The 27,651-nt window shown below is 49.8% G+C and overlaps 2 protein-coding genes across 2 annotated transcripts; both read left to right on the top strand.

Moving 5' to 3' along the window:
• On the top strand, window positions 1–27,266 carry LOC148774618 (uncharacterized). The gene is made up of 5 exons (XM_088828884.1): window positions 1–237; window positions 11,245–11,349; window positions 26,031–26,238; window positions 26,475–26,762; window positions 27,217–27,266. The coding sequence occupies exons 1-5, from the start codon at window positions 1–3 to the stop codon at window positions 27,264–27,266; spliced, it is 888 nt and encodes a 295-aa protein (XP_088685010.1).
• LOC148774619 (uncharacterized) lies at window positions 11,558–12,428 on the top strand. The gene is made up of 2 exons (XM_088828747.1): window positions 11,558–11,595; window positions 11,819–12,428. The coding sequence occupies exons 1-2, from the start codon at window positions 11,558–11,560 to the stop codon at window positions 12,426–12,428; spliced, it is 648 nt and encodes a 215-aa protein (XP_088684873.1).
• Window positions 27,267–27,651: the final 385 nt, after the last annotated feature.

Below are 27,651 nucleotides of genomic sequence, written 5' to 3'. Positions count from 1 at the left end.
ATGATGTCACTTCCTGGCAACAGAACCCAACAGAACCCACAACCCGGGTATCCAGGCCTCCCCAGCAGAGAGGAGCCATCAGCCAGATTGCTTGCTGTCAAGATGTTCTGCTGTTTGCCCCTGCCCAGAGGCCAGGGCCTCAGTCGAGCTCACAGGCAGACTGTGTGGGAAGGCGGTCGATGCTGGCTCAGGGCCCCTCCGAGAGTCCTCTGGCCCTTTGCCCACAGGAAGAGAAAGGTAACCGGGGAGCCCCAGGCCGGGTCCGGCCACCTCTCCCGTCCCATCCGGGGAAGGCTGAGGCCTTTCGCTGTGTGTGGATGGGTGTTTCTCCGGCCGTGTCTGCCTCAAGCAAGCCCAGCCACATGTGGGTCAGGAGCCTGTGGACCGCTTGTGTCCACCCCCAAGGGAGAGCACGTTTGGTGGCATGGTGAGTGTCCGCGCAGAGCCGTGTGCCCAGGGTGACCTCACACCCTTGGGGGGCTCTCCATCCTCCCCAGTGGGTATCTGAGCAGGCATTCATCTCTGTTCTTTCTGGGAGCAGAAGGGCAGACGTGCAGAAACAATAGACATCCTGGCCAGGCTAAGCTCAGAAATATCGAAGCAGGGCTGGCTGATGGTCACTATCATTGCATAGCGTCCCACCCGAGGTGGACCCTGAGGGGCACACCCCATGCACCTTCCAGAGGTAGGGTTCAGAGCACCACCCCCTGACCAGGAGGCCCAGTGCAGGCTCCAGGTGAGCATGGCCATGGAGGGCTCAGCCCAACTGTCAATGAAGAGGAGGCGGGCAAGTCTTGCTGTGCAGACACCATGCAGCACATAAACCGGGGCACAGTCTAAGGCTTCCACGGAGCTCAGCACAGCTGGCTCTGACACAGAGCTCCAAGAAGACCTGCCTCAGAGGCAACAATAAGACCTGGAGCCCAGCACGGCAGAGCTCAGAGGTGAGGAAGTTGGGCTTCTGCATGTGAGTGTGGGGAGGTGGTGCTGAGCCACACAGGGAGGAGTCCCACAGAGCTGGGGCTGGGCCTGGACCAAAGGCTGGTCTCAAACTACCCATCTTGGAGACTGCAGAGAAGACTCCAATGCTGGGCCTTCTTAGAGAATCTCTAGGAAGCGTTCGTGCCCACTTTGGCACAAGCCAAGGCTGGCCTGTGGCAAACTTTTCTTCTCCCCCAGCTCCAGCTCTGGCTGTCAAACTCAGCCAGCCTCCATGTCCAAGACCTGTCCCTACAGAGGTGTGAACTCCAAGTGCAGGACACAGGGATCCACTGAGGGGAGATCAAGACCTGAGACGTCCCCACCCAAAGAAACGGGGCCAGCCATGTACTGGCCAGCATCCTCAGCACATCGGATCTCTGCTTGCATGACCCTGATGTCCGACCAAGACTTCCAGAGCCTCCACCACCACCGGCACTTGCATCTGCTCGGGCTTTGGCGGCAGGACTCGAGTCAGGGCCTGAGTGACCACCTGCACAGAGGGAGCGTGTCCTGGCTCCTGCCAAGGACTCAGACGTCCACCATGACTGTCCAACCCCTGCAGGGAGAACAGGTCACTGCTCTGGACATAGACCCGGAGCCCGTTCGGCAAACACCTCGTCCAGGGGTGCAGTTGGCTCTGCAGCCACCATCTCTGTGTGTTCCCCATGGACGCTGTCCACTCCCTCCCCACCCAGGGGAGATTGACTTCCCTTCCCCTGAGCTGATTTTCATTAGGCGCCTAGGAATCTTTCTTCTCATCTTTTATGTCTTTTATGGCTTTCTGTATATTTTGCTAGCAAGTGTGTGTCAATAAATTTTCCTTCCTTGATGCCATTGGGAATATGGAGGACTTCAGAATGCTGTGTAAGCATCACCACTTTCTACATTCGAACACCCTCTTTCTCCCCCCCCCTCTCCGCTTAGAAGCAAAGCCTGGATTCATGGCAAGCACTCCCCGTTTCTCTCTCCCCCGCCTGAAAACATTGAGTCTACTTCTCTCTGCATTTCTTCCCATTCTTTCGGGGTCCCCAATCAATAACAATCACTGAAACGATAGGAAACTTTATTATGCTCGCTCTGACTGAAGGTGAAAGTTATAGTCTCTCAGTATCGTTCGAATCTTGGCATTCCCATGAATTCCACAGTCCATGGAATTCTCTAGGCCAGAATCCTGGAGTTGGTAGCTTTTCCTTTCTCCAGGCGATTGTTCTGACTCCCCATATGTTGGAAGACCAAACTGGATTATTCTGGTTTCTATGTCATTTGAAGTAGCCTTTGGGTATCTGAAAGGACCGTGTAGGTCCTTTCAAGAAGTCATCTGCCAAACGAAGCCCTCTCGGCAAATGTGCTCAGAATCTCCAGGTAGGCAGTGCTGTTTCAGTGGGAAACCTCAGGCACAAGGGAAAGTCTGAGTTCTTCCGCTGGCACAAACAAGGGCTGACCTAGCACAGAATGGGGCAGAATCAGGCCTGGGTGGGCTCTGGGACGTGGGAAAAGGCAGTCCCCTTCCTGCCTATTTCTTGACCCCCTCATTGGGAGGACCGGAGGCCATATTCAGACATCGCTCCCTCTAATATCAACTTTCATCCTACTGCTCAAGTGTCCCACTCAGATTCGAGGGGTGGGGGAGGATGCCAAAATAGTGGCTCCCCGCATCCTTGTGTTTGAGCCTCATCAACTTGGGTCATTTTCCCCTTTGCAGGGGGAATAGGCATTGTCATTGTTTCAAAACTAAAGAGAGATTCATGCAAATTCTGTGGAATCTACTCATTTCCTCTCTCCATTGTTCAGTCTCTCTCCCTCCTTCTGTCTCTTTCTTGAACATTCCAAATTCAGTCTGTCTCTTCCTCTCTGTGTCTCTGCTGTGGATGCTCACGTGCCTGTGAATGAATGTAAGCATCTATATTGTTGACCTAGAGTGAGGCTTCAAGGTTTCCTTTCCAGGGAGATAAAGGTTTGGGGATGGAGTTGAGGTTAGGGGAAGGGGTAGGCCTGGGGTTTGTTCTAAGAAACTTAGTCGTTTGAGTTCTTGTCTCTTTTACTTAGGAAACCCTTCTATATTCTGCTTGCAAATATCTTTTGTGTTTAGTTTGTTACCGTTTTGATTTGTGAATGCTAAGCTTTTCCGTTGCAAAGCTGTTCAAGTGGATGGAAGCTAGTTGATGTTGTTTGGTTTCCTGTTTCCTTGACTTGAAGAGATGCAATTTTGCTTCCACCACCACACACATGTTGTGACGTCCCTGACATTAAGGAGCCTATGGCCCGTGCTTATTTCCAGGAGTTTCATCACTTCAGGCTTTGCGTTGATATGTTTCACTGAATCTGAGGTGTTATGAGACCAAAAGCCAATGCGATTATTCAGATGGAACCATCTCCAATCCCCACGGCTTTTCATTGCAGAGGCTCTTGTTCCCATTCATATCACCTCCCCTCCTTTGGCGTCAATGAATTGACCATAGAAGCTTGGGTTGATTTCTGGACCGTCAATTCCATTCCATGGATCTGGTTCTGAATGTTTGATTTCTTCCCAGTACCATGCTGTCTGGATGATCCTAGTGTGATTGTCAAATTGGCTATCAGGCAGCCTGCTATGTCCATTTCAGGGCTTTATGGCAGATTGCATTGACTCTTTTGACTCCTTTGTGTTTCGATAGACATTTTGGAATTATTTGGTTTTTATGCCCTGAGAACAGCCTTTGGTATTTTGAGAGAAATAGCATGCAACCTCTGGATTGCCCCACGGTGGGGGTTGGGTGGAGGGGGAAGTGACATCATCTTACCAGGAGGAATTCTTCTGATCCGGGAGCACAGCTTATTTTCCATTGAATTGGTGGGCTTCACCTTCTTTCATCCATCTCTTGCAGTTCTCTGAGAAGAGGGGCTTCCCTCCTGGGTTAGATGGATTCCTAGCTATTGCCTTTCAGGAAATGTCACTGTCGGTGGGGTTCATCCTTGCCTTCTCCTTCTAAGTGTTTGCTGTGAATGTTAGAAATGCCAAGGATTTCTTTTCCCCTTCCTCATTGTCCATCTCTCTGAGCCTCCAGGTAGAACAGGCTTAGTCCAGGGTCCCAAGGGGCTCGGGGAGTGAAGCTAGATCATGTTTCTCAGTTGCTCAGTGCTGGGTATCATTCGGTGTACTGTCCGTGTTCCTTCTGTCATCTGGTGTCCCTTCAGACCTCTCCCTCAGGCTCCTTTGTGTTCATGTCATTTTGTGTATTAGAAGCTAAATCTGCCTAAGCTCTGTGTATGCAAACAGTTGTCTCTCAGCTTGGGAGGTGTCATTTGCGTTTTACAGACCATCTTTCCCAGAGTCCAAATATGGGTTAGACAACATTCACTGTGTTCCCTGGTTACTCTTTGTGTAGTGCCTTTCTGCATTTTGTGTGAAGACTCAGAGCTCATATCTAATGTCCGCTCCATTTCCTTCTGGTTTTGTGAACTGTTTACCATGGAACCTATGTCTAGGAATCATTTCAAGTGCATTTGTTGAGAGGTGTCAAGTTTCCATGGACATGCATGTCATCCCCTCTGGGTTCCAAATGCGTTGCTCCTAAACTTTTTAGGAGACCTTCTCGGAAAGGTGGGTGTTTTTCAGCGTGCGTTTTCGCAGTTGAATGGATTCAGCAGCTCTAGCAGAAGGGACGCTGACTCCAATGAAAGCGGAGTTGGGTGCGGCCTCCCATTCAGCACAAATACCCAGGTTGGATTGTCAGGGGGCAGATCTTCCATCTGTGAGCCACAGGCCACTGGCATCCTTGTGTGCTCCTGGCTGAGTGAGCAGCTGAAGGGAGTTTCATCTCCACAGGTGCCCAGCAGGCCTGTGGCTTCAGACCGCCAGAGGTAAGCATCTCAGAAAACAGGAGCCACCATGCCAGAAGTGGAGTGGAATCCACCCTGAGAGTGGGCACTGATCGTCAAGAAATGATCCTATGGGACTTTGATGGGTCCGGCACACTCTTCTGCCAGAGAGCGAGAGAGATGTCTATGGGCTCTGCTAGGCCCTCCGCTCCCTCTTGTGGTCCCGAAGGCTGGTTGTCACCATGATGAGTACCTAGCTCGAGATGATGACCACTGCCACCTGCACTGTGTTTCCTTTTGCCCACATGTCCACGCAAAGTGTCAGGCTGTCTCTGAGCTACACTAGCCATGTCCATTGCCTCTCACTGAACCTGCATATGTTTCTTCTGTTTCCTTCCTGATCAAACATTTTCTTGAGCATGTTGGGGCCACAAGGATGGTGCGTCTTTCTCTGGGCCTGTGTTCTGAGGAACAGTTGTCCCTTTGTTGGTGTGGGTTTATCTTTCCATTTCTCCTGCCTGATTTATTGTTGTGAGTTAGTTTGAGCCGGGAGAAGAACTCAGCATTTCCTTGTGCCTGAGGTGTCCCACTTACAACAGCACTGCCTACCTGGAGATTGTGAGCAGTTATCGAGAGGGCTTCGATGGGCATCATGAAAGGACCTACACAGTCCTTTCAGATACCCAAAGGCTCCTTCAAATGACATAGAAACCAGAATTCTCCAGTTTGGTCTTCCAATATGTGGAGACTCAGAACAATCTCCCGGAGAAGGGAAAAACTACCCACTCCAAGATTCTGGCCTAAAAATTTCCATGGACTGTAGAATTCATGGGCATGTCAAGACTCTAACAATACTGAGAGACTATACCTTTCACCTTCACTCACAGGAAAATGCAGTTTCCTTTCATTTCAGTGATTGCATTGACTGGGGACCCCGAAAGGATGGGAAGAAATGCAGAGAGAAGTAGACTCAATGTTTTCAGGTGGGGGAGAGAGGAACAGCGAGTGCATGCCATGAATCCAGGCTTTCCTGGGAAGTGGGGGGGTGGATAGAATGAGTGTGTCTGAATGTAGAAAGTGGTGATGCTTACACAGCATTATGAAGGCCTCCATATTCCCAAATGGCATCAAGGAAGGGAAATTTATTCACACACTTGCAAGCAAATTATACAGAAAGCCATAAAAGACATAAAAAATGAGAAGAAAGATGCCTAGGAGCCTGATGAAAATAAGCTCAGGGGAAAGGAAGTCAATCTCCCCTAGGTGGGGAGAGAGTGGACGGTGTCCACAGGGAACACAGAGGGGTGGAGCCTGCAGAGCCAACTGCACCCCTGGACGAGGTGTTTGCCGAACGGGCTCTTGGTCTCTGTCTAGTTCAGTTCAGTTCAGTCGCTCAGTCGTGTCCGACTCTCCGCGACCCCATGAATCACAGCACGCCAGGCCTCCCTATCCATCACCAACTCCCGGAGTACACTCAAACTCATGTCCACAGAGTCGGTGATGCCATCAAGCCATCTCATTCTCTGTCGTCCCCTTCTCCTCCCGCCCCCAACCTTTCCCAGCATCAGAGTCTTTTCCAGTGAGTCAACTCGTCGCATGAGGTGGCCAAAGTATTGCAGTTTCAGCTTTAGCATCAGTCCCTCCAATGAACATCCAGGATTGATCTCCTTTAGAATGGACAGGTTGGATCTCCTTGCAGTATAAGGGACTCTCAAGAGTCTTCTCCAGCACCACAGTTCAAAAGCATCGATTCTTCGGCAGTCAGCTTTCTTCACAGTCCAACTCTCACATCCATACATGACCACGGGAAAAACCAAGGCCTTGACTAGACGGACCTTGGTTGGCAAAGTAATGTCTCTGCTTTTTAATATACTATCAAGGTTGATCACAACTTTCCTTCCAAGGAGCAAGCGTCTTTTAATGTCATGGCTCCAATCAGCATCTGCAGTGATTTTGGAGCCCCAAAAAACAAAGTCTGACACTGTTTCCACTGTTTTTCCATCTATTTCCCATGAAGTGATGGGACCAGATGCCATGATCTTTGTTTTCTGAATATTGAGCTTCAAGCCAATCTTTTCACTCTCCTCTTTCACTTTCATCAAGAGGCTTTTGAGTTCCACTTCACTTTCTGCCATAAGGGTAGTGTCATCTGCATATCTGAAGTTATTGATATTTCTCCCAGGAATCTTGATTCCAGCCTTTGCTTCTTCCAGCCCAACGTTCTTCATGATGTACTCTGCATATAAGTTAAATAAGCAAGGTGACAATATACAACCTTGACGTACACCTTTTCCTATTTGGAACCAGAGCAGGGGCCTTTTCTCCCTGCAGGGGTGGGACAGGCATGGTGGGTGTCTGAGTCCTTGCCATGAGCCAGGGTAGGCTGTCACTGCGCAGGTGGTCACACAGACCCTGACTCGGGTTCTGCCATCAACACCCGAGCAGGTGTAAGTGAACATTGAGATCGAGGATCTGGAAACGGGGTGGGACATCGGGGCCTGGGGCTGTGGGTCGTGCAGACAAAGAGATCCGATGTGCTGAGTGTGCCTGCCAGTACCCGGCTGGCCACATGTCTTTGGGAGGGGACGTCTCAGGTCTCGAACCCCCCTCAGTGGATCCCTGGGTCCTGAACCTGGAGCTCCCACCTCTGTAGGGACAGGTTTTGGACGTGGAGCCTCGCTGAGTTTGACGGCCAGAACTAGAGCTGGGGGAGAAGAAAAGTTTGCCACAGGCAAGCTTTGCCATGTACCTAAGTGGGCACGAAAGTTTCCTAGAGATTCGCTAAGAAGGCCCAGCATTGGAGTCTTCTCTGAAGTCTCCAAAATGGGTGGCGAGAGGCTAGCCTTTGGTCCTGGCCCAGCCCCAGTTCTGTGGGACTCCTACTTGTGTGGCTCAGCACTGAATCCCTACATTCATATGCAGCAGTCCCAGCCGCCTCACATATGTGCTATGCCGTTCTGGGTTCCAGGTCCTCCTGCTACCTCAGGGGCAGGGCGTTTCAGAGCTCTGGCTCAGAACCGGCTCTGTGGAGCTCCGTGGCAGCCTGAGACTGGGCCTCGGGCTGCATCCTGGCTGGTGTCTGGGCAGCAGGCCTTGCCTGCTCCATTTTCATTGCCAGTTGGGCTGAGCCCTCCTTGGCCACGCTCACTTGGAGCTTGCACTGGGCCTCCTGGGCAGGGGGCTGGTGCTCTGAGCCCTCCCTCTGGGAAGTGGATGGGGTGTGCCCCTCAGGGGCCAACTCGGGTGGTACGCTCTACAATGATAGTGACCATCTGCCAGCCCTGCTTCGATATTTCTGAGCTGAGGCTGACCATGATGGCTGCTGCCTCTGCCTGTCTGCCCTTCTGCTCCCAGAAAGAACAGAGACAAAGATATGCTCAGATACCCACCCAGGAAAATGGAGACACCCCTGAGGGTGTGAGGTCAGCCTGGGCAGCGGGCTCTGCCAGGAAGCTCCCCATGCGACCCAGCCTTCTCTCCCCTGGGGTGTGGACAAAAGCGACCCACAGTCTCCTGACCCACATGCGGTTGGGCTTGCTTGAGGCAGACACACCCTGAAAAACCCCCATCCACACACAGCAATAGGCCTCAGGCTTCCCCGTGTGGGATGGGAGATTTGGCAGGACCCGGTCTGGGGCTCCCCTGTTACATTTCTGTTCCTTCGGGCAAAGGGCCAGAGGTCTCTCATTGTGGGGGGTGCTGAGCTAGCGTCGACTGCGTTCCCACACACTCTGCCTGTGAGCTCTCCTGAGGTCCCGGCATCTGGGCAAGGGCAAGCAGCAGAACATCTTGACAGCAAACGATCTGGCTGGGGGCTCCTCTCCGCTGGGGAGGCCTGGATACCCGGGTTTTGTTGTGTTCTGTTGCCAGGAAGTGACATCATTTCATGGGTTTGTGGCCGAGGTCCCTTCCACAAAGCTCCCCTAGGGAACTTCTGGGTTTCTGGCTGTTCCCCCACTCCCTTAGACCACGTGCAGGCACAGTGACACCACACAGCCCACTCCACAGTATTGGGGAGACCTGGGTGCAGCCAGGGCCTGAGATCTGAGGACACAGCTGCTTTTAGACCAGGATCCTTCTTCTGAGAAATGATGTGGCCCTGGGCAAGGCATGTGCTCCTCAGGGTAACCAAGTCTCTTGATCTTCAGAGTGGGGGACACTCTCCCATCTTCTGCCTAGGTTTGTCAGCCTATGAACAACTCCATTTCCTGTTCATACTTTGGGCCGCGATCACATAGAGCTTGGACACTGAGACCTCAAACAGGATGGATTCCACACAGGGTTGACCTAGCACAGAATGGGGCAGAATCAGGCCTGCATGGGCTCTGGGACCTGGGAAAAGGCAGTCCCCTTCCTGCCTATTTCTTGACCCCCGCATTGGGAGGACCGGAAGGTCATACTCAGACATCGCCCCCTCTGATATCAACCTACCTCATCCTACTGAAGAGTCCCACTCAGCCTCTAGGGGTGGAGGAGTCTGCGCCAACAGTGGCTCCCCGCATCCTTGTCTTTGAATCTCATCATCTTGGGTCATTTTACCCCTTGCAGGGAGAATAGGCACTGTCAGTGTTTCCAACCTCAAGAGAGATTCATACAAATTCTGTGAAATCGACTCATTTCCTCTTTCCATTGTTCAGTCTCTCTCCCACTTTTCCTCTCTTTCTTGACCTTTCCAAATTCAGTCTGTCTTCCTCTCTGTGTCTCTCTTGTGGATGCTTGCATGCATGTGAATGTATGTAAGCATGTAAACTGTTGACCTAGAGTGAGGCTTTAGGGTTTCGGTTTCGTGTCGAGTGAGGTAAAGGTTTGGGTTTGGAATTGGTCTTAGGGGAAGAACTAGGTCTGGGGTCTCTTCTGGGAGACTTAGTGGTGTGAGTTCTCAGTCTCTTTTACATAGGAACCCCTTCTCCGATATTCTGCTTGCTAATATTCTTTTTGTTCCGTTTGTTACCATTTTGATTAGCGAATTCTTAGCTTTTCTGTTGCAAAGCTGTTCAAGTGGATGGAAACCCGTGGGTGTGCTTTGGTTTACTGTTTCCTTGACTTGAAGAGGCCCAATTTTCTTCCCCCTCACACACATGTTGAGAAGTCCCTGACATTATGGTGCCTATGGCCCGCGCTTATTTCCAAGAGTTTCATCACTTCAGGCTTTGCGTTGATGTGTTTCACTGAATCTGACGACTTATGAGACCAAAAGCCAATGTGATTGTTCAGATGGAACCATCTCCAATTCCCACCTTTCATTGCAGAGGCTCTTGTTCCCATTCGTATCACCTCCCCTCCTTTGGCGCCGAGGAATTGACCGTAGAAGCTTGGGTTTATGTCTGGAACCTCCAATCCATTCCATGGATCTGGTTCTGAGTGTTTGATTTCTTCCCAGTACCATGCTGTCCTGATGATCCTAGTGTGATAGTCTAATTGACTATCAGCATCCTGCTATGTCCATTTCAGAGCTTTACGGCAGATTGCATTGACTCTTCTTTGTGTTTCCATAGACAGTTTGAATTCTTTGTTTATAATGCCCGGAGAAAAGCCGTTGGTATTTTGAGAGGAATAGAGTGTAACCTCTGGATTACCCCAAGGTGGGGGTCAGGGGGAAGGGGAAGTGACATCATCTTACCAGGAGGAATTCTTCTGATCCTTGAGCACAGCTTATTTTCCATTGGAATTGTGGGCTTCACCTTCTTTTACCCATCTCTTACAGTTCTCAGAGAAGAGGGGCTCCCTTCCTGGTTTAGATGGACTCCTAGCTATGGCCTTTAGGGAATATAACTGTCGGTGGGGTTGATAATTGCCTTCTTCTAAGCGTTTGCTGTGAGTGTTAGAAATGACAATTATTTCTCTTCCCTTTCCTCACTGTCCATCTCTCTGAGCCTCCAGGTAAAACAGGCCTAGTCCAGGGTCCCACTGGCTCGGGGAGTGCAGCTAGACCCTGTAGATCAGATCCTCATTGCTGGGCATCATTCGGTGTACTCTCAGTGTCCCTTTCTTCGCCTGGTGTCCCTTCAGACCTCTCCTTCAGGCTTCTTTGTGTTCATGTCATTTGTGTATTAACAGCCAAATCCTGTCTAAGCTCAGTGTATGCATACAGGGTCCTGCCACCTCTCTTGTCCCACCCGGGTAAGCCTGAGGCCTTTCCCTGAGTGTGGAAGGGGTTTTCTCGGCGTGTGTCTGACTCAAGCAAGCCCAGCCACATGTGGGTCTGGAGCCCTTTGACTGCTTGTGTCCACACCCCAGCGGAGAGCAGGCTGCGTGTCATGGTGAGCGGACAGGCAGAGCTGGCGGACCAGGTTGACCTCACACCCTGAGGGGTGTCTCCGTTCTCCCGGGTGGGTATCTCAGCATATTTTTGTTGCTGCTCCTTCTGGGAGCAGAAGGGCAGACGGGCAGAAGCAGCAGCCATACTGGCCAGTCTCAGCTCACAAATATCAAAGCAGGACTGGCTGATGGTCTCTATCATTGCAGAGCGTCCCACCCGAGGTGGCCCCTGAGGGGCACACACCATCCACCTCCCAGAGGGAGGGCTCAGAGCACCAGTCCCCTGCCCGGGAGGCCCAGTGCAAGCTCCAGGTGAGCATGGCCAAGGAGGGCTCAGCCCAACTGGCGATGAAGGAGGAGCAGGCCAGGCCTGCTACACAGACACCACCCAGCACGCACCAAGGGACCCAGTCTCAGGCTGCCACGGAACTCAGCAGAGCAGGCCCTGACCCAGAACTCTGAGAAGCCCTGCCTCGGAGGTAGCAGTAGGACCTGGAACCCAGCAGGGCAGAGCAAATAGATGAGGCGTTTGGGGCTGCTGCTTATGATTGTGTGGAGGTAGTGCTGAACCACACAGGGAGGAGTCCCCCGGAGATGGGGCTGGTCCGGGAGCAATGGCTGGCCTCACACTACGCATTTTGGAGCCTGCAGAGAAGACTCTGATGCTAGGTATTCTTATAGAATCTCTAGGAAACTTTCGTGCCCACTTTGGCCCATGGTAATGCTGTCCTGTGGCAAACTCTTATTCTCCACCAGCTCTAGCTCTGACCGTCAAACTCAGCCAGCCTCAGACACGTCCAAAACCTGTCCCTACAGAAGTTGGAGCTCCAGGTGTAATACCCAGGGATCCACTGAGGGGAAATCGAGACCTGAGACGTCCCCTCCCAAAGAAATGGAGCGAGCCGGATACTGACAAGCACACTCAGCACATCGGATCTCTGTGCCTGCACGAACCACAGCCCCAGGCCCCGATGTCCCACCCCGTTTTCCAGAACCTCCACATACACGTGATCTTGCACCTGCTCGGGCTTTGGCAGAAGAACCCAAGTCAGGGCCTGAGTGAGCACCTACAGAGGGGCAGCCTACCCTGTCTCCTGCCAAGGACTCAGACGCCCACCGTTTCTGTCCCACCCATGCAGGGAGAACAGGTCCATGCTCTGGACAGAGACCCAGAGCCCTTTCATCAAAAACCTCGTCCATGGACGCGGGTGGCTCTGCAGGCTCCATCCCTTTGTGTTCCCCGTGGCAGCCGTCCACTCGCTCCCCACCCAGGGGAGATTGACTTCCCTTCCCCTGAGCTCATTTTCATTAGGCTCCTAGGCATCTTTCTTCTCATATTTTATATCTTTTATGGCTTTCTGTATATTTTGCTCTTGAGTGTGTGTAAATAAATTTTCCTTCTTTGATGCCATTTTGGAATATGGAGGCCTTCACAATGCAGCGTAAGCATCACCACTGTCTACATTTGGACACCCTCATTCTATCCCCCCCCACACGTCCCAGCAAAGCCTGGATTCATGGTAAGCACTCCCCGTTCCTCTCTCCTCCTCCTGACAACATTGAGTCTTCTTCTCTCTACATTTCTTCCCATCCTTTCGGGGTCCCCAATCAATGCCAATCACTAAAATAAAAGGAAACTGGATTTTGCTCTGACTGAAGGCGAAAGCTATAGTCTCTCAAATTGTTAAAGTCTTGGCATCCTCATGAATTCTATAATCCATGCAATTCTCTAGGTCAGAATCCTGGAGTCGGTAGCTTTTCCCTTCTCAGTGGATTGTTCTGACTCCCCACATATTGGAAGACCAAGCTGGAGAATTCCAGTCCCTATGTCATTTGAAGTAGCCTTTGGGTATCTGAAAGGACAGTGTAGGTCTTTTCAAGATGTTATCTGCCAAATGAAGCCCTCTTGGCAAATGTGCTCTGAATCTCCAGGTAGGCAATGCTGTTGTAATTGGGACACCTCAGGCACAAGGGAAATGCTGAGTTCTTCCGCCGGCACAAACAAACTCACAACAATAAATGAGGCAGGAGAAATGGAATGATAAACCCACAGCAACAAAGGGAGAAGTGTTCCTTAGAACACAAGGTCAGATCCACCATCCTTGTGATCCCCACATGCTAGAGAAAATCAGTGATCGGGAAAGAAACAGAAGAAACATGTGCAAGTCCAATGTGAGGCAATGCACATGGCTAGTGTAGCTCAGAGACTGCCTGATGCTTCACATCGACATGCGGACAAAGGGAAACACAGTTCAGGTGGCGATGGTCATCATCTCATAGCTAGGTGCTCAGGATGGTGTTAACCAGCCTTTGGGACCACAAGAGGGAACGGAGGGCCTAGCAGAGCCCATAGACATCTGCCTAACTCTCTGCCAGAAGAATGTGATGGACCCATCAAAGTCCCACTGGAACATCTCTTGGTGATCAGTGCCCACCTTCATGGTGGATTCCATTCCACTTCTGCACGGTTGATCCTGTCTTCTGAGATGCTCACCTCTGGTGGTCCAAAGCCGCAGGCCTGCTTGGGGCCTGTGCAGACAAAACTCCCTTAAGCCGCTCACACGTCCAAGGGCACATAAGGATGCCTGTGGCCACTGGCTCACAGATAGAAGATCAGTTCCCTGTCAACCAGAGTTGGGGATCGGTGCTGAAAGGGAGGCCACACCCGCCTCCCCCTTTCACTGGAGAAAGTGTCCTTGCTTCTAGAGCTGCTGAATCCATTCAAATGTGGAAATGCAAGCTGAAAAACACCCATCTGTCCGAGAAGGTCTCCAAAAGAGTTTAGGAGCGACACATTGGAAACCAGAGGGGATGACATGCATGTCCATGGAAAGTTAACACCTCTCAACAAATGCACTTCAGATGATTCATAGCCATACATTCCATGCAAAACGGTTCACAAATCCAGAAGAAAATGGCGCAGACATTAAACATGAGCTTTGAGTCTTCACACACACTACCGAAAGGCACTACAAAAAGAGTTACCAGAGAACACAGTGAACTTTGTCAAATGCAAGATTTGGGCTCTGGGAAAGACCGTCTGAAAAATGCAAATGACACATCACAAGCGGGAACACAACTGTTTGCATACACGGAACGTAGGCAGAATTTGGCTCCTAGTTTGAGAGTCGCTTATACTGCAAGAAGATCCAACAAGTCCATTCTAAAGGAGATCAATCCTGGATGTTCATTGGAGGGACTGATGCTAAAGCTGAAACTGCAATACTTTGGCCACCTCATGCGACGAGTTGACTCACTGGAAAAGACTCTGATGCTGGGAAAGTTTGGGGGCGGGAGGAGAAGGGGACGACAGAGAATGAGATGGCTGGATGGCATCACCGACTCTGTGGACATGAGTTTGAGTGTACTCCGGGAGTTGGTGATGGATAGGGAGGCCTGGCGTGCTGTGATTCATGGGGTCGCGGAGAGTCGGACACGCCTGAGCGACTGAAGTGAACTGAACTGAACACAAACGGCATGAACACAAACAAGCTTGAAGGAGATGTCTGAAGGGAAACCACGTGATGGAAGGGAAATGGAGAGTACACCGAATGATGCCCAGCACTGAAGGCCTGAGAAACACGGTCTAGCTGCACTCCCCGATACCCGTGGGACCCTGGACTAGGCCTGTTCCACCTGGAGGCTCAGAGAGATGGACAGTGAGGAAGGGGAAGAGAAATCCTTGGTATTTCTAATACTCACAGCAAATGCTTAGAAGGAGACGGCAAGTATCAGCCCCACCGAGAGTGACAGTTCCTGAAAGGCAATAGCTAGGAGTCCATCTAACCCAGGAGGGAAGACCCTCTTCTCAGAGAACTGCAAGAGATGGATGAAAGAAGGTGAAGCCCACCAATCCAATGGAAAATAAACTGTGCTCCGGGATCAGAAGAATTCCTCCTGGTAAGAGAATGTCACTTCCCCCTACCCCCGGCCCCTACCATGGGGCATTCCAGAGGTAGCACACTATTCCTCTAAAAATACCAATGGTTACACAAATACAAATGATTATTAGAGAATACTATCAGCAATTATATGGCAAAAAAATGAATAACCTGGAAGACATTGACAAATTTCTAGAAAAGTACAACTTTACAAAACTGAACCAGGAAGAAATACAATATCTGAACTGACCCATCACAAGCACGGAACTAGAGGCTATAATAAAAAATCTTCCAGCAAACAAAAGCCCAGGTCCAGATGGCTTCACGGCTGAATTCTACCAAAAATTTAGAGAAGAGCTAACACCTATTCTACTCAAACTCTTCCAGAAAATTGCTGTGGAAGGGAAACTTCCAAACTCATTCTATGAGGCCAACATCACCCTAATCCCAAAAGCTGGTAAACATCCCACAAAAAAAGAAAACTACAGGCCAATATCACTGATGAACATAGATGCAAAAATATTTAACAAAATTCTAGCAATCAGAATCCAACTACACATTAAGAAGATCATACATCATGACCAAGTGGGCTTTATTCCAGGAATTCAAGGATTCTTCAATATCCGCAAATCAATCAACGTAATACACGACATTAACAAACTGAAAAATAAAAATCATATGATTATCTCAATAGATGCAGAGAAAGCCTTTGACAAAATACAAGATCCGTTTATGATAAAAACGCTCCAGAAAGTGGGAATAGAAGGGACATATCTCAACATAATAAAAGCTATATATGACAAACCCATAGGAAACGTTATCCTCAATGATGAAAAACTGAAAGAATTTCCCCTAAAGTCAGGAACAAGACAAGGGTTCCCACTCTCACCACTACTATTCAACATAGTTCTGGAAGATTTGGCTACAGCAATCAGAGCAGAAAGAGACATAAAAGGAATACAAATTGGAAAAGAAGAAGTAAAACTTTCACTGCTCGCTGATGACATGATCATCTACACAGAAAACCCTAAAAAATCTACCAGAAAACTACTAGAGCTAATCAATGAATACAGTAATGTTGCAGGATATAAAATCAACACACAGAAATCACTTGCATTCCTTTACAATAATAATTAGAAAATAGAGAAATTAAGGATACTATTCCATTCTCTGTTGCAACGAAAAGAATTAAATACTTAGGAATATATCTATCTAAGGAAACAAAAGACTTGTACACAGAAAACTATAAAACACTAGTGAACATAATCAAAGAGTACACTAATAGATGGAGAAATATACCGTGTTCGTGGATTGGAAGAATAAATATTGTGAAAATGAATATACTATCCAAAGTCATTTATACATTCAATGCAATCCCTATCCAGCTGTCAATGATATTTTTCATAGAACTAGAAAAACTAATCTCACAATTTGTATGGAAATGCAAAAAACCTCGAATAGCCAAAGCAATCTTGAAGAAGAGAATGGAACTGGGGGAATTAACCTGCTGGACTTCAGGCTCTACTACAAAGCCACAGTCATCAAGACAGTATGGTACTGGCATAAAGACAGAAACATAGATCAATGGAACAAAATAGAAAGTCCAGAGATAAATCCACGCACCTATGGACACCTTATCTTCGACAAAGGAGGCAAGAATATTAAATGGAGAAAACACAGTCTCTTTAACAGGTGGTGCTGGGAAAACAGGTCAGCCACTTGTAAAAGAATGAAACTAGAACACTTCCTACACCAAAATAAACTTAAAATAGATTAGAAAGATAAATGTAAAACCAGAAACTATAAAACTCCTAGAGTAGAACGTAGGTGAAACACTCTCTGACATAAATCACAGCAGGATCCTCCAAGACCCACCTCCCAGAATATTGGAAATAAAAGCAAAAATAAACAAATGGGACCTAATTAAAATCAAAAGCTTCTGCACAGCAAAGGAAACTATAAGCAAGGTGAAAAGACAACCTTCAGAATGGGAGAAAATAAAAGCAAATGAAACAACTGATACAGGATTAATCTCCAAAATATACAAGCATCTGCTGCAGCTCAATTCCAGAAAAATAAATGACCCAATCAAAAAATGGGCCAAAGAACTAAACAGACATTTCTCCAAAGAATTCATAAAGATGGTTAACAAACACATGAAAAAATGCTCAACATCCCTCATAATCAGAGAAATCCAAATCAAAACCACAATGAGATACCATTTCACAGCAGTAAGAATGGCTGCTATCCAAAAGTCTACATGTAATAAATGCTAGAGAGGTTGTGGAAAAAAGGGAACTCTCTTACACTGTTGGTGGGAATGCAAACTAGTAGAGCCACTATGGAGAACAGTGTGGAGATTCCTCCAAAACCTGGAAATGGAACTGACTTACGATCCAGCAATCACACTCCTGGGCATACACACCAAGGAAACCAGAATTGAAAGCGACACATGTACTCCAATGTTCATCGCAGCATTGTTTAAAATAGGCAGGAAATGGAAGCAATCTAGATGTCCATCCACAGATGAATGGATAAGAAAGCTTTGGTACATATACACAATGGAGTATTACTCAGCCGTTAAAAAGAATGCTTTTGAATCAGTTCTAATGAGGTGGATGAAACTAGAGCCTATTATACAGAGTGAAGTAAGCAAGAAAGAAAAACACCAATACAATATACTAACGCATATATATGGAATTTAGAAAGATGCAAATGATAACCCCGTATACGAGACAGCAAAAGAGACACAGATGTATAAAACAGTCTTAGGGACTCTGTGGGAGAGGGTGAGGGTGGGATGGTTTGGGAGAATGGCATTGAAATCTGTATATTATCATATGTGAAACGAATCACCAGTTCAGGGTCGAGGCATGTTACAGGATGTTCAGGGCTGGTATGACTCAGAGGGAAAATAAAGGGAAGAGGGAGGTGGTAGAGGGGTTAGGGAGAGGGACCTCATGTACACCCGAGGCGGATTCATGTCAATGTATGGCAAAACCAACCAATATAATATTGTAAAATAATTAGCCTCCAATAAAATAAAAAAAAATACCAACGGCTGTTCTCAGGGCATTATAACCAAAGAATCCCAAAATGTCTATGGAAACACAAAGTAGTCAAACGAATCAATGCAATCTGCCACAAAGCCCTGAAATGGACATAGCAGGCTGCTTGATAGCCAATTAGACTATGACACTAGGATCATCAGGACAGCATCGTACTGGGAAGAAATCAAACACTCAGAACCAGATCCATGGAATAGAATTGAGGGTCCAGAAAAAAACCCAAGGTTCTACGGTCAATTCCTCGACGTCAAAGGAGGGGAGGTGATAAGAATGGGAACAAGAGCCTCTGCAATGAAAGGCCGTGGGAATTGGAGATGGTTCCAGCTGAACAATCACATTGGCTGTTGGTCTCATAACATGTCAGATTCAGTGAAACACATCAACGCAAAGCCTGAAGTGATGAAACTCCTGGAAATAAGCATGGGCCATAGTCTCCTTCATGTAATGGACTTCTCACCATATGTGTGTTTGCGGGGAAGAAAATTGGGTCTCTTCAAGTCAAGGAAACAGTAAATGAAACGACACCCACGGGCTTCCATCCACTTGAAAAGCTTTGCATCAGAAAAACTGAGGATTCACAAATCAAAATGGTAACAAACTGAACAAAAAAGAATATTAGCAAGCACAATATCGGAGAAGGGTTTCCTACGTAAAAGAGACTGAGAACTCACACAGCTACATCTCCCAGAACAAACCCCAGACCTATCCGTTCCCCTAACATCAACTCCAACCCCAAACCTTTAACTCACTCGACAGGAAGTCCTAAAGCCTCAACCTAGGTCAACAACATACATGCGTCCATGCATTTACAGGCATGCAAGCATCCAGAGGAGAGACACAGAGATGAAGAGGCAGACTGAATTTGGAAAGGTCAAGAAAAAGAGGGAAGGAGCAAGCGAGACTGAACAATGGAGAGAGGAAATGAGTCGATTTCACAGATTTTGCATGAATCTCTCTTGAGGTTGGAAACAATGACAGTGCCTATTTCCCCTGCAAGGGGTAAAATGACCCAAGATGATGAGACTCAAAGACAAGGATTCGGGGAGACACTGTTGGGGCATACTCCCCCAGTCCTCGAGGCAGAGTAGGGCAAATGAGGAGGACGAGGAAGGATGATATCAGATGCAGGGGTCAAGAAATAGGCAGAAAGGGGATTGCCTTTTCCCAGGTCCCAGAGCCCATCCAGGCCTGATTCTGCCCCAATCTGTGCTAGGTCAGTTCTGTGTGGAATCCATTCTTTGGGAAGTCTCAGTGTCCAAGCTCCATGTGATATCTGCCCAATGTTTGAACAGGCACTGGAGCTGTTCGTAGGCTGACAGACCTAGGCAGGAAATGGGACAGTGACCCCCACTCTGCAGATGGAGAGACTGGGCACACCCTGCAGGGCACATGCCTTGCACAGGGCCACTTCAATTCTGAGAAGGAGCCTGGGCTGAAAGCAGCTGTGTTCTCAGAGCTCAGGCCCTGGCTGCACCCAGGTCTCCCCAAGGCTGTGGGGTGGGCTGTGTGTGTCACTGTTCCTGCACATGGCCTAAGGGCGTGGGGAAACAGCCAGAAACCAAGAGGTTCCCTTGGGGAGCTTTCTGGAAGGGACCTTGGCCACGAACCAGGAAATGATGTCACTTCCTGGCAACAGAACCCAACAGAACCCGCAACCCTGGTATCCAGGCCTCCCCAGCAGAGAGGAGCCCCCAGCCAAACCACTTGCTTTCAAGATGTTCTGTTGTTTGCCCCTGCCCAGAGACGGGGGCCTCAGTAGAGCTCACAGGCAGAGCATGTGGAAACGTGGTCGACGCTGGCTCAGGGACCACCCAAAAGGCCTCTGGCCCTTTGCCCAGAGGAAAATAAAAGTAACTGGGGAGGCCCAAGCCGTGTCCGGGCACCTCTCCCGTCCCACATGGGGAAGCCTGAGGCCTTTCCCTGTGTGTTGATAGGGGTTTCTCAAGGTGTGTCTGCCTTAAGCAAGCCCAGCTGCATATTGGTCAGGAGCTCGTGGGTCGCTTTTGTAAACACCCCAGGGGAGAGCAGGCTGGTGGCATGAGAAGCATCCGGGCAGAGCTGGCTGCCCAGGCTGACCTCACTCCCTCAGGGGTATCTCCGTCCTCCTGATTGTGTATTGAGCAGACACTCATCTCTGCTCTTTCTGGGAGCAGAAGGGCAGATGGGCAGAGGCAGCAGCCCTCCTGGCCAGGCACAGCTCAGAAATATCGAAGGAGGGTTGCTGATGGTCACTGTCATTACAGAACGTCCCACCCGAGGTGGTCCCTGAGGGGAACACGCCTACCACCACCCTGAGGAAGGGCTCAGATCACCAGCACCCTGCCCGGGAAGCCCAGTGCAGGCTCCAGGTGAGCATGGCCACGGAGGGCTCAGCCAAACTGGCAAAGAAGAGGAAGCGGGCAAGGCCTGCTGCATAGGCACCACCAAGTACACACTCTGGGGCCCAGTCTCAGGCTGCCACGGAGCTCAGCACACCCGGCTCTGACCCAGAGCTACGGGAAGCCCTTCCTCAGAGGCATCAGGAAAACCTGGAACCAGCAGTGCAGAGCACAGAGTTGAGGCGCCTGGGGCTTTTGCATGTGAGTGTGGGGAGGCGGTGCTCAACCACACAGAGAGGAGTCTCCCAGAGCTGGGGCTGGGCATGGACCAAAGGCTGGCCTCACACCACCCATCTTGGAGACTGTAGAGAAGACTCCGAAGCAGGGCCTTCTTAACGAATCTCTAGGAAGCCTTCATGTCCCCTTAGGCACATGGCAAGGCTGGCATTTGCAAACTCTTCTATCCCAGCTCTAGCTCTTGCCGTGAAACTCAGCCAGCCTCCACGTACAAGACCCGTCCCTACAGAGGTGGGAGCTCCAGGTCCAGGACCCAGGGATCCAATGAGGGGAGATCGAGACCTGAGACAACCCTCCCAAAGCCACGGGGCGAACCAGGTACTTGACAGCCCCTTGAGCACATCGGAACTCTGTACCTGCATGACTCCCAGCCCCAGGCCCTGATGTCTCACCATGTCTTCCAGAACCTCCACCTTCATGCGTATATGCACATGCTTGGGCTTTGGTGGCAGAACCCGAGTCAGGGCCTGAGTGACCACTTGCGCAAGGGAAGCCTGCCCTGGCTGCTGCCAAAGACTCAGACGCACACCATGGCTGTCCTTCCCCTGCAGGGAGAACAGGCCCCTGCTCTGTACAGACACCCAGAGCCCTTTCGGCAAACACATCATCCAGGGGCACGGTTGGCTCTGCAGCCTCCATCCCTGTGTGATCCCCGTGGACGCCGTCCACTCCCTCCCCCCCACAAGGGGAGATTGACTTCCCTTCCCCTGAGCTGATTTTCATCAGGCTCCTAGGCATCTTTCTTCTCATCTTTTATGGCTTTCTGTATATTTTGCTCGTAAGTGTGTGTCAATAAATTTTCCTTCTTTGATGACATTTGGGAATATGGAGGCCTTCACAATGCTGTGTAAGCATCACCACTGTCTACATTCTGACACCCTCATTCTATCCCCTTCCCACTTCCCAGCAAAGCCTGGATTCATGGCAAGCACTCCCCGTTCCTCTCTCCCCCACCTGAAAACATTGAGTCTACTTCTCTCTGCATTTCTTCCCATCCTTTCGGGGTCCCCAATCAATGCCAATCACTAAAATGAGAGGAAACTGGATTTTGCTCTGACTGAAGATGAAAGTTATAGTCTCTCAGTATTGTTAGAGTCTTGGCATCCCCATGAATCCTACAGTCCATGGAATTCTCTAGGCCAGAATCCTGGAGTGGGTAGTTTTTCCCTTCTCTGGGGGATTGTTCTGACTCCCCACATATTGGAAGACCAAACTGGAGAATTCTGGTTTCTGTGTCATTTGAAGGAGCCTTTGGATATCTGAAAGGACTGTGTAGGTCCTTTCAAGATATCATCTGCCACCCGAAGTCGTCACGGCAAATGTGCTCAGAATCTCCAGGTAGGCCGTTTGTTGTAAGTGGGACACATCAGGCACAAGTGAAAGGCTGAGTTCTTCCGCCGACACAAACAAACAAAATAAACCCACACCAACAAAGGGAGAAGTGTTCCTCAGAACAAAAGGCCAAAGAAAGACAAACCATCCTTGTGGCACCCACATGCTCGAGAAAATCATTTATCAGGAAGGAAACAGAAGAAACATGTGCAGGTCCAATGACAGGGAAAGCACATGGCTAATGTAGCTCAGAGACGGCCTGACACTTTGCATGGACACGTGGGAAAAGGGACATACATTGTAGGTGAATGTGGCCATCATCTCAGATCTAGGTGCTCAGGATGGTTACAACCAGCCTTCGGGACCACAAGAGGAAGCAGAGGGCCTAGCAGATCCCATAGACATCTCTCTCGCTATTTGGGAGAAGAGTGTGCCAGACCCATCAAAGTCCCACAGGAACATCTCTTGACGATCAGTTCCCAACCTCAGGGTGGATTCCACTCCACTTCTGGCACGGTGGCTCCTGTCCTCTGAGATGTTCACCTCTGGCGGTCTGAAGCCGCTGGCCTGCTGGGCGCCTGCGGAGACAAAACTCCCTTCAGCTGCTCACACAGCCAAGAGTACACAAGGATGCCTTTGGCCTCTGGATCACAGATGGAAGTTCAGAGCCCTGTCAACCTGAACTGGGGATTGGTGCTGAAAGGGAGGCCGCACCCAACTCCCTTTTCACTGGACACAGCGTCCCTTCTGCTAGAGCTGCTGAATCCATTCATCTGTGGAAATGCAAGCAGAAAAACCCCCATTTTTCCGAGAAGGTCTCCAAAAGAGTTTAGGAGCAACGCATTTGGAAACCCATGCATGTCCATGGAAACTTGACACCTCTGGACAAATGCACTTCAAATGATTCCTAGACATACATTCCATGCAAACGGTTCACAAATCCAGAAGGAAATGGAGCAGACATTAGCATGAGCTCTGTGTCTTCACACACAACACAGAAAGGCACTACACAAAGAGTAACAAGGGAACACAGTGAACTTTGTCAAATCTAAGATTTGGACCCTGGAAAAAACCGTCTGAAAAGCGCAAATGGCACTTCCCAAGCTGGGAGACAACTGTTTGCATACACAGAGCTTAGGCAGGATTTGGCTCTTAATACATAAAAGACATGAACACAAATGGGCCTGAAGGAGACACCAGGCGAAGGAAGGGACACGGAGAGTACACCGAATGATGCCCAGCACTGAGGTCTGAGAAACGCGGTCTAGCTGCATTCCCTGAGCCCCGTGGGACCCTGGACTAGGCCTGTTCTACCCGGAGGCTCAGAGAGATGGACAGTGAGGAAGATGAAGAAAAATCCTTGGCATTTCTAACACTTCCAGCAAACGCTTAGAAGAAGGCAATTGTCAACCCCACCGACAGTGACATTCCCTGAAAGGCAATAGCTAGGAGCCCATCTATCCCAGGAGGGAAACCCTTCTTCTCAGAGAACTGCAAGAGATGGAAGAAAGAAGGTGAACCCCACCAATCCAATGGAAAATAAGCTGTGCTCACGGATCAGAAGAATTCCTCCTGGTAAGATGATGTTACTTCCCCCTCCCCCCAACCCCTACCGTAGGGCAATCCAGAGTTTCCATGCTATTCCTCTCAAAATACCAACGGGTGTTCCCAGGTCATTATAACCAAAGAATTCCAGAATATCTGTGGAAAAACAAAGGAGTCAAAAGAGTCAATGCAATCTGCTACAAAGCCCTGAAATGGACATAGCAGGCTTCCTGATAGCCAATTAGACTATCACACTAGGATCATCAGGACAGCATGGTACTGGGAAGAAATCAAACATTCAGAACCAGATCCATGGAATGCAATTGAGGGTCCAGGAATAAACCCAAGCTTCAACGGTCAATTCCTCAATGCCAAAGGAGGGGAGGCAATATGAATGGGAACAAGAGACTCTGCAACGAAAGGCCATGGGAATTGGAGATGGTTCCATCTCAACAATCACATTGGCTTCTGGTCTCATAACATTTCAGATTTAGTGAAACACATCAACGCAAACCTGAAGTGATGAAACTCTTGGAAATAAACAAGGGCCATTGGCTCCTTAATGTCAAGGACTTATCAACATGTGTGTGGGAGGGAAGCGGAATCAGGTCTCTTCAAGTCAAGGAAACAGGAAACCAAAGGACACCAAATTGCTTCCATCCACTTGAACAGCTTTGCATCAGAAATGCTAAGCATTTCACTTATCAGAATGGTAACAATCTGAACACAAAAGAATATTTGCAAGCAGAATATCGGAGAAGGGGTTCCTTCGTAAAAGAGACTGAGAACTCACACCACTAAGTCTCCCAGAACAAACCCCAGAAATATCGTTTCCCCTAACATGAACACCAACCCAAAACCTTTACCTCACTTGAAATGAAACCCTAATGCCTCACCCTAGGTCAACAATATACATGCGTACATGCATTTCTCAGGCATGCGAGCATCCAGCGGAGAGACACAGAGAGGAAGAGACAGACTGAATTTGGAAAGGTCAAGAAAGAGAGGGAATGAGCCAGAGAGACTGAACAATGGAGAGAGTAAATGAATCGATTTCACAGTATTTGCATGAATCTCACTTGAGTTTGGGGAAAATAACAGTGCTGATTCCCCCTGAAAGGGAAAATTAACACTGCTAATACCCCCTGAAAGGGGAAAATGACCCAAGATGATGAGACTCAAAAACAAGTATGCGGGGAGCCACTTTTGGGGCAGGCTCTCCCACCCCTCGAGTCAGAGTGCGACACTTGAATAGGAGGAGGAAGGTTGATATCAGAGGCGGCCATGTCTGAATATGACCTTCCAGTCCTCCCAAAGCTGGGGTCAAGAAATAGGCAGGAAGGAGACTTCATCTTCGAAGGTCCCAGAGCCCATCTAGGCCTGATTCTGCCCCATTCTGTGCTAGATAGCCCTGTGTGTAATCTGTCCATTGGGAAGTCTCAGTGTCCTAGCTCCATGTGAGAGCGGCCCAAAGTTTGAACAGGCACTGGATCTGTTTGTAGGTTGACAGACCTAGGCAGGAGATGGGAGAGTGATCCCCACTCTGCAGATGGAGAGACTGGGGAAACCATGGGGGACACATGGCTTGCCGAGGGCCACATCACTTCTGAGAAGAAGGAACCTGGGCTGAAAGCAGCTGTGTCCTCAGAACTCAGGCCCTGGCTGCACCCTGGTCTCCTCAAGGCTGTGGGTTGTGCTGTGTGGGTGTCACTTTGCATGCACGTGTCCTAAGGGTATGGCGGAACAGCCAGAAACACACAGGTTCCCTTGGGGAACTTTGCGGAATGGACCTTGGCCACGAAAGCAGGAAATGATATCACTTCCTGGAAGCACAACCCAAGAGAACCCTTAACCCGGGTATCTAGGCCTCCCCAGTAGAGAGAAGCCCCAAGCCAGATCTCTTGCTTTCAAAATGTTCTGCTGTTTGCCTCTGCCCAGAGGCCAGGGCCTCAGGCGAGCTCACAGGCAGAGTGTGTGGGAACGCGGTTGACGCTGGCTCAGCTCCTCCCCACCCCGCGAGGCCTCTGATCCTTTGCCTGAAGGAACAGAAAGGTAACAGGCGAGTCCCAGGCCAGGTCAGGCCACCTCTCCCGTCCCATATGGGGAAGCCTGAGGCCTTTCGCTGTGTGTGGATGGGGGTTTCTCGGGGTGTGTCTGCCTCAAGCAAGCCCAGCCACATGTGGTTCAGGAACCCGTGGGTCGCTTGTGTCCACACCCCAAGGGAGAGCATGCTGGGTGGCATGGGGAGCGTCCAGGCAGAGCCCTGTGCCGAGGCTGACCTCACACCCTCACGGGGGGTCTCCGTCCTACCCGGTGGGTACTGAGCAGACACCCGTATCTGTTCTTTCTGTGAGCAGAAGAGCAGACGGGCAGAAACTTTAGATATCCTGGCTAGGCTCACCTCAGAAATATCGAAGCAGGGCTGGCTGATGATCACTATCATTGCATAGCGTCCCACCCGAGGTGGCCCCTGAGGTTCACACCCCATCAACCTCCCAGAGGGAGGTTTCAGAGCACCACCCCCTGACCTGGAGGCCCAGTGCAGGCTCCAGGTGAGCGTGACCACAGAGGGATCAGCCGAACTGGCGATGAAGAGGAAGCAGGCGAGGCCTGCTGCCCAGACACCACCCAGCACACACCCGGGTACCCAGTGTCAGGCTGCCACTGAGCTCAGCACAGCCGGCTCTAAACCAGAGGGCCGAGAATCCCTGCCTCAGAAGCAGCAGGAAGACCTGGAACCCAGCAGAGCAGAGCACAGAGGTGAGGCGGCTGAGGATGCTGCATGTGAGTGTGGGGAGGTGGTGCTGAGCCACACAGGGAGGAGTCCCCAAGAGCTGAGGCTGTGCCTGGAGCAAAGGCTGGACTCAAACCACCCATCTTGGAGACTGCAGAGAAGACACCAATGCTGGGCCTTCCTAGCACATCTCTAGGAAGCTTTCGTGCCCACTGAGGCACATGGCAATGTTGGCCTCTGGCAAACTCTTCTTTTCCCCAAGCTCTAGCTCTGGCCGTCAAACTCAGCCAGCCTCCACGAACAAGACCTGTCCCTACAGAGGTGGGATCTCCAGGTGCAGGACCCAGGAATCCAATGAGGGGGAATCGAGACCTGAGACGTCCCCTCCCAAAGACACGGGACAAGCCGGGTACTGGCCAGCACCCTCAGCACATTGGATGTCTGTGTCAGCAGGACTCCCAGTCCCAGGCCCTGATGTCCTACCCCACCTTCCAGAACCTCCAATTCCACGTGCACTTGCACTTGCTTGGGCTTTGGCGGCAGAACCCGAGTCAGGGCCTGAGTGACCACCTGGGAAGGGGCAGCCTGCCCTGGCTCCTGCCAAGGACTCAGACGCCCACCATTTCTGTCCCTCCCCTGTAGGGAGAACAGGCCCCAGTTTTGGACATAGACCCAGAGCCCTTTTGGCAAACACCTTGTCCAAGGGTGCAGTTGGCTCTGCAGCCTCCATCACTGTGTGTTCCCCATGGACGCCGTCCATTCCCTCCCCACCCAGGGGAGATTGACTTCCCTTCCCCTGCCCTGATTTTCATCAGGCTCCTAGGCATCTTTCTTCTCATCTTTTTATGTCTTTTGTGGCTTTATGTATATTTTGTTTATAAGTGTGTGTCAATAAATTTTCCTTCCTTGAAGCCATCTGGGAATATGGAGACCTTCACAATGCTCTGTAAGCATCAACACTGTCTACATTCAGACACCCTCATTCTATTCCCCCCACTTCCCAGCAAAGCCTGGATTCATGCAAGAAACCCCGATTCCTCTCTCCCCCTCCTGACAACATCGAGTCTACTTTTCTCTGCATTTCTTCCCATCTTTTTGAGGCCCCAATCAATGCCAATCACTGAAATGAAAGGAAACTGGATTTTGCTCTGACTGAATGTGAAAGTTGCAGTCTCTCAGTATTGTTAGAATCTTGGCATTTCCATGAGTTCTCCAGTCCGTGGAATTCTCTAGAGCAGAATCTTGGAGTGGGTAGCTTTTCCCTTCTCCAGGGGATTTTCTGACTTCCCACATAAAGGAAGACCAAACTTTAGAATTCTCATTTCTATGTCATTTGAAGTAGCCTTTGGGTATCTGAAAGGACAGTGTAGGTTCTCTCAAGATGTCATCTGCCAAACGAAGCCTCTTGGCAAATGTGCTCAAAATCTCCAGATAGGCAG

This window comes from Moschus berezovskii, chromosome 20, assembly GCF_049115385.1.
Source record: "Moschus berezovskii isolate FMDL1 chromosome 20, NW_MosBer_1.0, whole genome shotgun sequence".
NCBI classification, from domain to species: Eukaryota; Metazoa; Chordata; class Mammalia; order Artiodactyla; family Moschidae; genus Moschus; species Moschus berezovskii.
This window is presented reverse-complemented; position numbering and strand designations above follow the sequence as displayed.

Excerpts from the sequence above, each read along its gene's own strand:
- LOC148774619 (XM_088828747.1), top strand. The coding sequence starts at position 11,558 with ATGAGGCGTTTGGGGCTGCTGCTTATGATTGTGTGGAG. Across the intron at positions 11,596-11,818 it reads CTGCTTATGATTGTGTGGAG|CCAGCCTCAGACACGTCCAA; the intron begins GTAGTGCTGAAC and ends CGTCAAACTCAG.
- LOC148774618 (XM_088828884.1), top strand. The coding sequence starts at position 1 with ATGATGTCACTTCCTGGCAACAGAACCCAACAGAACCCACAACCCGGG. Across the intron at positions 26,239-26,474 it reads CAGCAGAGCAGAGCACAGAG|CTCTAGCTCTGGCCGTCAAA; the intron begins GTGAGGCGGCTG and ends CTTTTCCCCAAG. Across the intron at positions 26,763-27,216 it reads GCTTTGGCGGCAGAACCCGA|CAAAGCCTGGATTCATGCAA; the intron begins GTCAGGGCCTGA and ends CCCACTTCCCAG.